This window comes from Oryctolagus cuniculus, chromosome 13, assembly GCF_051225735.1.
Source record: "Oryctolagus cuniculus isolate XC-2025 breed Fujian yellow rabbit chromosome 13, ASM5122573v1, whole genome shotgun sequence".
Classification (NCBI taxonomy): Eukaryota; Metazoa; Chordata; class Mammalia; order Lagomorpha; family Leporidae; genus Oryctolagus; species Oryctolagus cuniculus.
The window spans coordinates 62,570,150-62,585,161 of NC_142879.1; the positions used below are offsets into that span (position 1 = coordinate 62,570,150).

At 39.9% G+C, this 15,012-nt stretch overlaps 1 protein-coding gene across 6 annotated transcripts in view; it reads right to left on the minus strand.

The window, feature by feature from the left end:
* PLD5 (phospholipase D family member 5) overlaps window positions 1-15,012 on the minus strand; it is a 410,403-nt gene that overhangs the window by 245,317 nt on the left and 150,074 nt on the right. For 3 of the 6 annotated variants that reach the window (XM_051820761.3, XM_070055585.2, XM_070055591.2), the window contains exon 2: window positions 7,524-7,660. In XM_051820761.3, coding sequence (XP_051676721.1) covers window positions 7,524-7,660 — 137 coding nt within the window. Of the gene's footprint in view, window positions 1-7,516; window positions 7,661-15,012 lie in introns of those variants that run through there. The other 3 variants (XM_070055590.2, XM_070055589.2, XM_089312304.1) reach the window with 2 other exon arrangements.

Sequence of the window (15,012 nt, forward strand, 5' to 3'; positions counted from 1 at the left end):
CGCCGGCCGCGGCGGCCATTGGAGGGTGAACCAACGGCAAAAGGAAGACCTTTCTTTCTGTCTTCTCTTTCACTGTCCACTCTGCCTGTCAAAAAAAAAAAAAAAAAATGTAGTCGATGAAACAGTCTCTCTCCTCTGGTGGTAGTCTTAGGGCAAGCATGCTGAGAACTCAGAACCATAGTCTCTTGGAAGGAGGAGGACAGGAATGGACCAGACCCTGATTAGGGCAAAGTTTTAGGTGGGGACATCCAGAGAGAAGCCCAGTGTTGTGGATCAAGTCACAGTATTATGTGGGCAGGTTTTATGAGGGGTTGTAGTGATTCAATTGACACCCCAACCTAGAGATTTAGCTCTAGACTCATTACTTGAACTGAATACCAGGATATGTACAGTGACTGAATAATGTGATTATCAAATGAAAATATAACAGCTGACTCTAACTTCAGTTAATAGTAAACAGCATCACTGAGAATTGCATGATAAAGACAAGCAAACATCTGCATAATAGCTAAGGAACTAAATATCCCAGTCTGCAATATTTCCAAAAGAGTGATCAAAATAAAGTGCTTCATTTATAACAAGGGACAGGCCTGGCCCATCTTATATAGCTAATGTCACAATTATTGAAGGATTGCGATCATAGTGAAAGTTCACTTTATAGGATGCACACAACAATCAATTTTCAATGTTCCGTGAAAGTAAAACATTAGTAACTACTGATGCATCCTTCCCACAATTTGATATTTCTAACTTAATGGAGAAGAAAAGCCCCAAGATGTCATTATACTGCTCCAATTCATTAGATTTGCTCCATGTTATGGCGTCCTTATTTTGTTACTATTGTTATGGTTATTTTATTGGTATCAGATAGTTTTCTATGTTTTAGTGGACCCCCTATCAAGCCACACTTCTAATGTATGAAAATGACATGAACAGGCAAGTCACAGATGAAGAAGCATGGCTCAAAAGTATGTAGAAAGATTTTTAACATTACTTGTAATTAAAAACACAATATTTTTATTTTATCCAATTAGCAAAGATAAAATAATTTGATAATACATAATTTGGCAAGAATGGAGAAAAAGGTACTCACCTATTTTAAAGATACAAACTCTTTGGGATATGATTTGTACCATCTATCCAAGCTTAACATATATCTACCCTTTGACCTAGCAATTTGATTCTACAACATATAGCTAAATGTGTTTAAATAAGAACTACCTTGTGGCCTAGTTTATTACAATAACAACAAAACTCCCATTGAACTTAAATGTCCTCAAATCAATGAAGGACTTGTTAAATTAAATTCTATTTATACAATGACTACCATGAAGCCAGGGGTACATCTTAATATGTAAAGATGTCCAGGGAAAAATTTCTGCAATGAACAAAATCATTTCTATTTCTTCCCATTTGTGAGAAAAAAAATGGATGGATATCTAAAGTTCCATAATATAGCAAGATGATATAAATAAACTTAATACATACATCAATACACATGTATAAAGCCCTATTTCCTAAAGGATTTCCCTTACCTCTGGGTAAGGGAACTGCAGATCCGCAATAGGAGAGGGATCCTGTTTCAGTTTAAAATTGTATTGTTTATGTGTTCATCATCTGTATACATTAGCTTTTCAACTGCATACACAGTTACTTGTTTAAAAAGGCAGGGATCAAATGGAATAACTTGGAGATATGGGTATAATAAAATAAAGTCGGATGAACTAAATCTTAGGTGATGAATTTTATAGGTTAAACTTGAGAGATTTCTAAACAACATGTTTTTCCCTTTTATTCAAGTAAGTTACACTCTTTAATACTTTAATTCTTTTTATAAAACTGTATGGAATATGTACTCTTATTGTCACCTACCTCTGAAACAAGACAATTTGGGGCCAAAATTGTGGAGTAGCAAGTAAAGCCACTGTCTATGATGCCAGCATTCCATACAGGAGCCCATTTGTATTCCGGTTGTTCAAATTCCAGTCCAGCTCTTTGCTAGTGGCTTTAAAAAAGCAGTGGAAGATGACCCAAGCATGTGGGCCCTACCACCCATGTCGGAGTACTGGACGAAGCTCCTCCCTCCTGGCTTTTATCTGGCTCGGTCCTAGCTTTTGCAGGCACTTGGGGAGTAAGTCAGCAGATGGAAGACCTCTGTCTCTCCCTCTAACTCTGGTTTTCAAATAAATAAATCTCTCTTTTTAAGACAGTGTAGATGACCGAGTTTGCATACAGATGGACAAACTGAGACACACTCAGGTCTCTCAGGTGCCAAGATCTGACATGCTCTTCGCTGTGGCTCACTGCTACACCTTGATCTCGGCTGCCCAGGATGAGCCAACGTCCCAAAGCTTCTCAGTGGGTAGTTAGAGGTCTAACAAACTACAATTTTTAATTTTGTAAAACATGAGTCTGTGGCTCATATCAAAAAGTGACACTTCTGCACTGGATACTACCAGTTTTTGTGAGTGTGACTCAAAAATGAGATGAATATTGATATAAAACCTTTTTTTTTTTTTTAAAGATTGTTTGTTTGAGAGGTAGAGTTACAGAGAGAAAGGTCTTCCATCCACTGGTTCACTCCCCAAATGGCTGCAATGGATAGAGCTGGGCTGATCCAAAGCAAGGAGTTTCTTCCAGGTCCCCCATGTAGGTGCAGGGGCCCAAAGACTTGAACCATCTTCCACTGCTTTCCCAGGCCATAGTACAGAGCTGGATTGGAAGAGGAGCAGCCGGGACTCAAACTAGTGCCCATATACAACAGGTGTGCCACAGGCGAGGCCTAGCCCACCACATCACAGAGCCAGCCTGCAACACTTCACTTTCTAAACCACTGCCCAATCTTCTGCACACATGTTATCTTACTTTTGTCTCATAATACCATAGAAAGAAAATTAGCATCAATATATAAATGAGAATATCAAGCCTAAGCTTGAAGGGACAGATGTGAGATCAACCCTGAGCTTTCTGAAGCTGTTTTATGTTCCAAACACATCACTACATCAAGTGTGAGTCATTTCTGAAAACCAGCTTTGGACTGACAGTGGAGGTTTCTTTGAAGGCTCTTTTATTGCTTACAGCCATGTCTTTCAGATTCACAGTTCAAAGTTTCTAATCTGAAACATAACCCCACTCAAACACTGCATTCCAAATTTGCAAGCTGTTCTAAATTTCAACTTGCACAGTTTTGGAAGTTGAATTCGTTAACAGATTTTTTTGTTGTTGTTGTTAAATTTCATCTCTCTCAATATAGTCTTTGTTATTATGGCAATTACTTTAGCTGAAAGCCTTGATTAAAAAGAGTTTCCAATTTCAGGTCTATAAGCAAAATATAAAAACATTCATCAGATGCATCAATCTAGGTTTTGTTTTCATTTTTCTCTCCACTTCACCACTTTGGACAATATCCTTTTTGTCTCAGGTGAAGGGTTGAGCTCTTTTCTGTATGAGGAGAATAATTCTGCAAGGAGGGCTTCTCAGCAAGGTGGCCAAAATAGACTCTCTGCCAAAAAGCCAGCAGTACATTCTGTCCCCAGCATTATTCCTGAAGATCAGATATGGCTGTGCCCATAAAGCTTCAATGAACTTTTTGAAAAATATGTCCCATGTTCAAATAATCTTTTTGGAGAACTAACCTGGCAACAGGAAATGTCAACATCATTAATCATATATTAAGTTTCATTAAAATCAAAACTTTGAAATAATTAGCTTCTGCTGCTTCCCCAAATAGTAATTATAGACCATTAGGAAGTGTCATGCTCTCAGATTTCCGCCTTTAAAAATTAAATGCTAAAGATAAAACATTATTTTAAAAATAATCTTTGAGATTGTAGCTGTGGGAATATACACAGTACTTTCTGTGGACTGGGGCCAATCAAATCTCTCATAATTCAGGAAATTTGAATTCTGTTGGACTCAATGTTGAATGAAAATGTTAGTGTGTGCAATTTCACATGAAAGTAGAGTCCAAAGGCATAAAAATGCTTGTAGTTTAGTGTGTTTGGGGACTTCTCATTGCATTCATTTAAAATTAATCTTTTATTTTTATTCCCAATAATTGTTAAAAGTGATTTATCCAATGCTAGTTTGAAAGAAAATGATAATATCAGATATTTATACTTCATTTTGGTAGTTTCTCAGCAAGTTTTCTTTATCAACCTTATTTCCAAATGAGCCTTTAGTAATACAATCTAAACTTTAGCTTCTTCCCTCTCATCACCCCTAGATATTGCCCCCAAAATAAATTCTACTAGGGAAGAATAATAACTTGTTCTAACTAATACATATCATTTCAAAGAATAGTATTATTTTTGTAATAGCTTGCTTTACATGGCAATTATTACCCACTAAAAAAGGGTAGCTACTTAGTGATATATGAGATGTTGTTTAAGACACAAAGAAAGAAAAGGAGATGAGTTCTTTATTCTTCGAGATTGTTAATCCAGTTGGGGAAACAATGAAAGAACCAAAACACTGATAACACCAACATGGCTAAAACTGTCATTACGGAAACAGGATCACATTTTTGAAAAAGGGCAGAGGATGAAAAAGCCAAGCAGACTGAGGTTGCACAGCCCAAGCTTCTAGAAGACACTTTACAAGAGTAGATACACAGGAGAGGAGGAGAGCAGTGTGCAGTGTTTGTTCCTCTCCACTATCAACCTTTCCCACTCCACTGGCAACCCTTGAGACTCTGCTGAAACATTAAGCTCTTGCCTCAACAAGCTCAAAACATGTAAGCTCTGCTCTTTTCACATGGACAGTCTTATTTGCTTCCAAAGGAGTAAGTGTGTATGTAGAGGGGTTTGCTTTGAGAAGGGCAATGGGACATCTCCCCCTGAGACATAAGTTGGAGAAGCAAGTACAAATGAAGACACGTTAGGGATTCTAAGTTGGAAAGAAAGCCAAAGATGTATTAAGTGAATGTCATCTTCTCAACTGAAGTAACTCCTACACAGAAACTCAGGGGTAGCTTGGCTAAAGTGGTAGGAAAGAAGGAGGAATTGACAACTGGGGAGAGATACGAGAGAGCCATTAAGAGGTAGATCTGTTGGCTCACTTGCTAAATGCAGTAGATTAAACCTAAGTGTGGGCTGGCACCGTAGCTCACTTGGCTAATCCTCCACCTGCGGCGCCGGTACCCCAGGTTCTAGTCCCGGTTGGGGCGGAGCCGGGTACTAGTCCCAGTTGCTCCTCTTCCAGTACAGCTCTGTGGTGTAGCTGTTTAAGCTGCTGCCTGCAATGCCAGCATCCCATATGGGCACCAGTTTGAGTCCTGGCTGCTCCTCTTCCAGTCTAGCTCTCTGCTATGGCCTAGGAAGACCGTGGAAGATGGCCCAAGTCCTTGGGCCCCTGCACCTCCTGTGAGACCTGGTAGAAACTCCAGGCTCTTGGCTTCAGATGGGCCCAGTTTCAGCCATTGTAGACATTTGGGGAATGAACCAGGGGATGGAAGACCTCTCCCTCTCCCTCTCTCTCTCTCCCTCCCTCGCTCTCTCCTCTCTCTCCCTCCCTCCCCCCGCCATTTCTCTCTCCTTCTCTCTCTCCCCACTTTCTCTCCCCCCCTTCTCTCATCCACTCTCTCTACCTCTGTAACTCTGCCTTTCAAATAAATAATTAAAAAAAAAAAACAGAAGAGTATCTTATAAACAGAGAAGCTATGAAGAGTTACCAGAATTTAGTTACTGATTGAGATAGGAAGAATAACCAGACCCAACTTCCGGTTGTGAGAGTTAAAAGTACAAATCCAGCTAGCTTTCTCAAAGTGAAAAGTAATACGTTCAAGTCTTTTTCATTTAAAGCTACCAATACCTGGAAATACTGGTTGAAAAATCAAGATATTTTGTCTTAAGGAAGTTGTTATGGGTTGATCTCCATAGAATTATTTGCCAGGTGTTAGAGTTTGCATTTAAGGTATTCAGCATTTTTCATTACAAGATGAGGTGACAGAGACACAGTGTTTCCCCTCAATAAATGAATCATTTTCCCTCCTCCAAGGAATGTTTACATGTGAAGTGTGACAGTACTAGCAGATGATATAGTAATCTATCACTGTATTTCTTTCCAAAGTCTAAGTACAATTTTTCTCCCAGATTCAGATTAGGAAATAAATACATTTATAGAATATCTTTATAACAGGAAGGAATAAAATATAAAATGTGGATTTTTTTCTCATACGCTCTGTATTTAATACTTGTTGCCTAGTAACCAGACTATAATGTATCATGGGTTAAAAAAGTCAATTGTCTTTTTATGATATTTCCTGTGTGAGACCATTCAGTCTGAAGGTAAAATATCCAGGATAGAAATTCACATATACATTATCAGGTTGCTGTTCATTTTAAGCCAGAAAAGTAAGGCTCAGACACTAATGCTCTCCACAGGGAACACTTACAATTTAAATTCATTATGAGCTCCAATTCATAATTACTGTTGAAACTCGGTGGTCTCACTTCAGCTTGGCAGCAATTCATAAAGGAGACCTGTAGCTATCTTCCCCTCTGGGTACCTCTCCCTCTCCCTCTCTCTCTTTTTTCACACACACACACACACACACACACACACACACACACACCACCCCTGGCCTAAGAAAAATAAACATAGCAGCTCAGGCAAGAGTTGAATGAAGAGAGGTATGGTATAACCATGCTGGGATGAGTCTGCCCATTGGAAATGATGCCAGGGAAACACTATTGGTGTCACTGAAGAGATTTCATTCATCATAGTTAAACTGTTGTCATTTCTAGATGAAGCCCAAACTGCACTGAACTGGGACAGATTGAGGAGGCCCATGTCTTCTCCAAGACATGCTTACAATTTTTTCTTTTTGAAAGGCAGAGTTAGTGTGAGAGACAGAGAGAAAGGTCTTCCTTCTGTTGGTTCACTCCCCTAATAGCCGCCACAGCCGGGGGGGGGGGGGGGGCGGGGGCTGCGCTGATCTGAAGCCAGGAGCCGGATGCTTCCTCCTGGTCTCCCTTGCAGGTACAGGGACCCAAGCACTTGGGCCATCCTCCACTGCCCTCCCGGGCCACAGCAGAAAGCTGGACTGGAAGAGGAGCAACCGAGACTAGAACCCAGGGTGCCGGCGCCATAGGCAGAGGATTAGCCTAGTGAGCCACAGTGCCGGCCCTAAAAATTTAATCTCTTACTCAAATTTGGAAATTTTCTCGAGGTGAAATGGACTATCAAAAATCCTATTTGATATAACAACTAGAAATGTTCTTTGTTCATTGGAATATACATTTTTGCCAGGTTCATCAGGGAATAAACCAAACCCTCGTCTATAGAAGTTCTCAGAAATGACCCCTATGTATAGAATACGACCAAATAGTAAAGTGAATTAAACCATTGGTCAAATTCATTGCCTTGACTTAAAAGCAAGCATGTCAGGGTCGTGCTGTAGCTTGAGTCAAGGGGAAGGCAGATGATAAGGTATGTTTAGGGTATTCATCTCTTTCCTATCCAGGACCCTCCTTGACTCTTGCCCACCCCCTAAAAGAGAAGTTTTGTTTGTTACCTCTTACCGACATTTATTTTGACAATTTTTTTCTGAGAGTCCATCTTCATCCTCTCCCACAATGTCCACGGCTGAAAATATCAATGCAACTAGGATGGCGAAGCAGCAGACCAAGGCAAAGATCACGATGCACTTCTGCTGGGACTAGAGGAGAGAAAAAAGAGGAGGAAAAGTAAGTGGCACTGCTGTCACTTAGGAAACTCAAGATCTGACAACTTTTTAAAATTCCATGAAGAATCCTTAGGGATATAATTACTTTTATCCCTGTTAGAGGAAGACTGCTCTCTGGATAAAAATACTCAGACCTTCATGCTTACTCTCAATACAGCCATCAAAACCCTCTGAATTACACTAGAACCTGTTTAATAATTCAAGCGCAGCACCCAGACTTTTGAACAAGTTGCTTCCTCTCCTTTCTAATCAAAGGCAATCGAGAAAAGATCATTTGAAGACTTACTATTTCACACTGAAAATGAAACACAGATGCTGGCATCATAGATTAGGCAACCGACACAGTTCATTTTGAAACATTTTAAGGCACAACCAACATTCCTTCTCTTGATAGGATTTTCACCTAGAAACGCAACCCAAAGGTCTAGGTGACCTACGCCACTCATCTCCTTATCTTTGGGCTAATGGGTTATAATTTAAGACACCTCTGTCTCTAGGGGCTCATGGCTACAAGTGACTGAAGACGGAGCCATGATGACTGGGCAGAAGCCATGACCACAGGGAAAAATAATTTTACCTGCTTTTTTTCCCACTATGGTCTGAGCTCTCTTGCCCTTCCAATGTGTGAGGATGCAGCAAAAAGCTGCTTTCTGTGAACTAGGAAGTGGGCGCCTACCAGAACTGAATCTATCATTGCCTCAAACTGGATTTGCTGGCCTTTGGAACCCTGAGAAATAAATAGGTTGTTTATAAGCTGCTTAGTTTATGCTATTTTGTTGTAGTAAACTTAACAGACTAAGACACCCTCTTCTAGATAAACTAGGATGAGGACAGAACAAAAGCAATTTTTAAAAGTTCATGTCTCAGGGGCCAACGCTGTAGTGAGTAAACCTGCTGCCGGCAGCACTGGCATCCCATATGGGCACCAGTTCAAGTTCCGGCTACTCTGCTTCTCATCCAGCTCTCTGCTATGGCCTGAGAAAGCAACAGAAGATGGTTCAAGTCCTTGAGCCCCTGCACCCAAATGTGAGACCTGGAAGAAGCTCCTGGCTTCAAATTGGTGTAGCTCCAGCCATTGCAGCCAATTGGGGAGTGAAGCAGCGGATGGAAGATCTCTCTCTCTGCCTCTCCCTCCCCCTCTCTGCCTGTCTCTGCCTCTCTCTCTCTCTGCCTCTATGTAGCTCTTTCAAATAAATAAATATTTAAAATAAAAGTCCATGTGTCACTTTTATTTTATCCCATTTGTTATTTTATTTGAGAGGAAGAGCTCTCAACTGCTGTTTCACTCCCCAGATGCCCACAACAGTGATGCACAAAGCCAGGAGCTGAGATTTCAATGCAGGTCAGGTCTCACAGAAGGATGACAGGAACTCAACTAGTTGGGACATCACCAGTACCTCCCAGGGTCTGCACTAGCAGGAAGCTGGAGTCAGGAACTGAAGCCAGGTATGGAATCCAGGTACTCTGATACAGGATGCAGGTACCTTATCTGCTAGGCTAAATGCCTTTCTACTTTCTAAGTAATGCTATCAGGGATACAGAAAGATAAGCGTGCTCTTTGCCCAGGCAGCAAGTGTTATCCCTTAGTGATGGAATAAATATATGCACATACATGTGTGTGCATGTTTGTGCACTCCTACACATGCAAACACACATACTTGAGAGTGAGTTGATAAAACCAGCTGAGCTCACTCTTACCACCCTCCTGTTCTTTATCACTATGGTCACTTCATCTTCAAGGAATTCAAGGAACCTTCCCAACTCAGACTCCAGTTGACCAAGAGGCAGCCTCACATTAAAAATTACTGAGGAAGGTCCAGTCAGTTAGGAAGTAACAGCATTTCTGTAACCAGGCACAATCAGCCCAAGTCAGTGTTGCTTTCGTATCCTCTAATCCTCACTGAGGCCTTCGGTACTATTCCAACCTTGTTCCAACTCCACTTGCCTGTCAGCATGCTCTTCCCTTACTCTGCAGTCAAAGACAAAGAAGGTGAAAGCAAAGGAAGCCATAACCACTGTTCTTTCATCACCTTTAAGACATGGGTTATATTTTATTCTTTTTATCTCCAAGCAACCAGCACAGTGCCTGGTAAACAGAAGATGCTCAATAAATCACTGTTCTGCACATAAATAAAGAGTGAATGAATGAATGGAATGAAAATGAGAGCTGCATATTTCCAAGGATCCAGAGTCACATGAAATATTTCTAATTATTCGGATGTGACCTTCCTGAAAATGGGTTTGCTGTTATATTTTTGGTGATTGTAGATTTCGCAACTCATTCTTTACTGGACACAGAGGCAAATTCGGGAGCTACCTTCTGCAACCATCTGTAACTCAGCAGACACATCATACATTTGTCTTGCCTTCTGGTTTCCTATTGATCCTCTTTTTCTCACTAATTTTATGACTAATCAGCAGCATAGTGATCTGATTGAGGGCTCAGGCTTCAGAATCCGGATTCTGCCACTGCTGCTATGCTCTTGAGCAAGTTATTCAGTCTCGTGTTTCAGCTTCCTTATGTGTAAAATGGAGATAATAACAACTTGGTAAAGTACTTAGAAGAGTGCCTGAAAGACAGATAGAACTAAATCAAACTAAATAGTGTTTGCTATTGTTAGTACATTATTGTATTTTGAATAGTTCTGTAAGGTGCCTTGAATAGTTGGAGAAACAAGATGAACACATGAACAGCAACAAGAACAAAAAACAGTAAGTATGTGTTAAGACAGACAGAATAACACACAAAATAGGACAGTTAAAAGAGAGATGTTACACAGAAATTTTCTACTATAAATTTAAAAAAAAAACTGTTCTAAACCCAGTATCAGAATGGCATTTCTCCATTTCTCTCAAGTTTCAGCATGCATCAAAATCCCCTAAAGGGCTTGTTAAGATATACATTGCTGGGCATCCTACTTCTAGAGTGTCTAATTCACATGATCTCTCTATGGTGATGCACAAAGATATACATTTGTAATAAATTCCAAAAACTTTTCTATGCGGCTGATCTAGGGCCACAGTTGTAGAATATGGACCCTAAATTACTGCAGTCTCCCCTTATCCATGGGAGATATGTTTCAAAACCTCAGTAGATGCCTGAAACCATATACAGTACCAAACTTATATATACATTTTCTCCTATCCATGAATACCTCTGATAAAGTTTCATTTGTAAATCAAGCTCAGTTACAGTAACAACAATAACAATCACAAAAGAGGGCAATTATAAAAATTCACAATAGAAGTCTTGTGAATGTTGTCTCTCTGAAAATACCTTATTCACTCTTGTGCTGGTGTGAGAAGACACCAAGGTGAATGACAAGGTTACGGTGATGTAGTGTTGGGATCCTGTGTAGGGTTAATTGAACACAAACACTATGACACCGTGATAGTCAATCTAATGGCCAAGACATCTACTGAGTGACTAACAGGTGGGCAGCATATACAGAGTGGATGTGCCAGACAAAGGGATGATTCACATCCCCAGGCAGGACAGGGTGAGACGATGTGAGATTTCATCACACTGCTCAGAATGGCACACAATTTAAAACTTGTAAATTGTTTATTTCTGAAATTTTCCACTTAATAGTTTTGAACTTCAGTTGATAGCAAGTAATTCAAACAGTGCAAAGCTATACAGTAGATAAGGAGGCACTGCCGTATCATCCCTAGTAAATCCTGCTTGACATTCTTCATCCTTGGGACTCAGGTGGCATGCACATTTTCAAACATTAAAGAGATCACTATAAAAACACCCTAACAAAAATATAAATAAAAATGTAAATATAAATATATAAATCTTTTAAGCTTCTTTGGAGGGGGTTCAAAATGTTTTTTAAGTTTTTATTTATGTATTTGAAAGGTAGAATGACAGAGAAAGAAGGAGAGACAGAGAGAGAGAGATCCTGCATCTGCTGGTTCACTCCCCAAATGCCTGGAATAGCCAGGGCTGGGCCAGGTCAAATCCAGGAGTCAGGAACTCCATGCTCCTCTAAGTGGGTGGCAGAAGCCCAACTGCTGGAGCCATCACCCACTGCTTCCCACGGTATGCACGAGGAGGAAGTTAGATTTGAAGTGGAGGCTAGACTTGATCCCAGGCACTCCCATACAGGATAAGGGTGTCCTAAACAGCAGCTGCTGTGCCACAACATCTACCTCCTAAAAATAATTTAACAGTGATTTATTAAAATATTTTTTACATTTTCTACTTTGAATGTATTTTTTCCTGGCAATTCTGATTACTTGCATAATCAGGAAATGTTTGCTGTTAAATGTTTTTAAAGATTTATTAATTATTTGAAAGTCGAGAGAGAGAGAGAACATACTTCTATACTTTGGCTCATTCTCCAAATGGCTTCAACAGCCAGGGCTGAGCCAGGTCAACAATAGGAGCCAGGAGCCTCCTCCGGGCCTCCTATATTAGTGCAGGGGCCCAAACACTTGGGCCATCCTCTATTGCTTTCCCAGGCACATGAGCAGGAAGCTGAATCAGAAGAGGAGCAGCTGGGACTTGAACTGGTATCCATACAGGATGCTGGCCCTGCAGCTGGCAGCTTAACCCTCTGCACCACAGTGCCAGACCAATGTTAAATATTTTTTAAAAATATACATAATATAGGGGCTGGTGCTGTGTTGTAGCAGGTAAAGCCACTGCCTGCAGTGCCTGCGTCCCATACAGGCACTGGTTCAAGTCCCAGCTGCTCCACTTCCGATCTAGCTCTCTATTACAGCCTGGGAAAGCTGCAGAATATGGCCCAAGTCCTGGGCCCCTGCAGCCATGTGGGAAGACCTGGAAGAAGTTACTGGCTCCTGGCTTCAGATTGGTGCAGCTCTGCCCATTGTGGCCAATTGGGGATGAACAGCAGATGGAAGACTCTCTCTCTCTCTGCCTCTCCTTCTCTGTGTAACTCTGACTTTCAAATAAATGAATCTTTTAAAAAACCATATTATATATAAAAGATCACTCATAAGTCTACTCAGATGTAACTGTCATTAACTTTTGTTCCATTTCTTTACTATACCATTTCTACCTAATAATCTGATAAAATTGCATCACTCTCTATATAAGATTTTATGTTCTGTTTTTTCACTTGATCACATTTAATGCCAGTAAATGTTCTTTTAAAAGAAATTTTGAATTTTTGCATGATACTCCATTACATGGATGTGGCATTGTCTCCTTTATTCCAAGTTTTTTAAATTAAATTTACTTATTTTACAACAGATTAAACATCTGTTGTATTTTATTTTCTTAAGAAATTATAAAGAGAAATAAGAAAAAAATTTAGAGAGATTTAAACTAACATAATGACATTCACGTAACTAAGTGCAGAAGAGACTCTAACCCAGGACATCATATTAAAAATTACCTAATAAAGAATCCTTAGGGAGGCAACTTGAATATATCCTATCAGGTACATCACAAGCACTTAATGGCTGAATTTTAGTAAAACTAACGCTCAGACTATGTATATATTTGTTTGCCTTTATTCTGAATATTTTGATAAAGCAGTAAATGACACCACTGGCTACTCTGTGTGCTACTGGAAGCACTATTATGCAAAAACAGACACATTTCTATTAGCTTCTATTCATTTAATTCTATGAATTAAATTCTACTAAAAATAATAACTAGAATTTTCATTTTAATTTGTTAAAGAAGTGCAGACTCTGATATTCATTTTTAAATGTCTCTTTGGAAAAACGTACTGCCACAGTATAAGGTCATATTACTACTTTCTTTATTCTCATATAATTTCCATCTCATCAAAAGGGAAAGATTCTGTTCAAATGATAGCATCAGAGCCTCATAAATGAGACCTAACTTCAGGTTACTAGGAGACTTATTCATTTTCAAATTAACAGATTATTTCAGAAATAAATTTGAACTACATTTTCTATTTTCCTTGAATTGAATGGAGGGAAGTAAAGTTTTAAGGAGAACCCATAAACCCGATTACAACCTAAAGCAGTTCAATGTATTAAGGGCAAACAAAATTTGAATTGCTATTATCTAGTGTCAGTCAAGGAATACTTTCCACCTCTGTTTACATGCAAACTGAAAAGAATGACTCTCTTGGTCAAGAAGTAAATTTAATTATGATAACATTTGAAACATTTGAATGTCATATCCTTCCTGAATACATTTTACCTCAAATATAGAAATAGAGATGTGTGACCTCTACCTAGGGAAACAGAATTAAACTTGAAAGTTAGAAGAACTACACAAGGGTACTTCAAAAAGTTTGTGTAGGGACAGGTGCTTTGCTTGGTAGTTGGGATGCCTGTACCCTGTATCAGTGAGCATGGGTTTGAGTCCCAACTCTGTTTTTGATTCCAGCTTCCTGATAACGAGCACCCTGGGAAGCAGTGGTGGTATCTCTGGTGGATGGATCACTGCCATACATGTGGGAGACGTGGATTGAGTTTCTAGCTCCCAGTTGGTATAGAAATTTGGGGAGCGAACCAGCAGATGGATACTCCTCAGGCTGTCTTTGTCTCGGTCCGCCTGTTAAATAAATAAGAAGTTTAGAAGTTTATGTAAGTGAATGAAAAGATGTTACTTTAGAATAAAAAAAGTTTTTAAATGTAGTTTTTTCCTAATATGTATTTTCCATGAACTCTTTGAAGTCCCCTCCTATATTCCAACCTGGGTTTTTATGTAACAAGCTCTTTTTTTTTTTTTTTTTTTGGACAGAGTGGACAGTGAGAGAGAGAGAGAGACAGAGAGAAAGGTCTTCCTTTGCCGTTGGTTCACCCTCCAATGGCCGCCGCTGGCACGCGGCAGCTGGCACACCGCGCTGATCCAATGGCAGGAGCCAGGTGGTTATCCTCGTCTCCCATGGGGTGCAGGGCCCAAGGAATTGGGCCATCCTCCACTGCACTCCCGGGCCACAGCAGAGAGCTGGCCTGGAAGAGGGGCAACCGGGACAGAATCCGGTGCCCCGACCGGGACTAGAACCCGGTGTGCTGGTGCCACAAGGCGGAGGATTAGCCTAGTGAGCCACGGCGCCGGCTAACAAGCTCTTAAAAGGTAAAATGCAGATGTATAAAAAGTAACAAAAATTAAAATGATTCATATCTTTTGTCATTTTGTTTATCATACTAAATTTTTTTAAAAACAAAATCATGGCTAAATCCTAAAACTAACACACTTTATATGCACAGTTCTTCATACTTTTCAACCTGGAAGTTCTGATGCAGTTATTTTTTCACAGATGACACGATGTACAAACTAGGGTTCAGAGATATTTTCATGAGCTGACCAAGGTGATCCATCCAGTTGAAAAAAGTTTTGGTATTATATCAGGTCTCTAAATCTT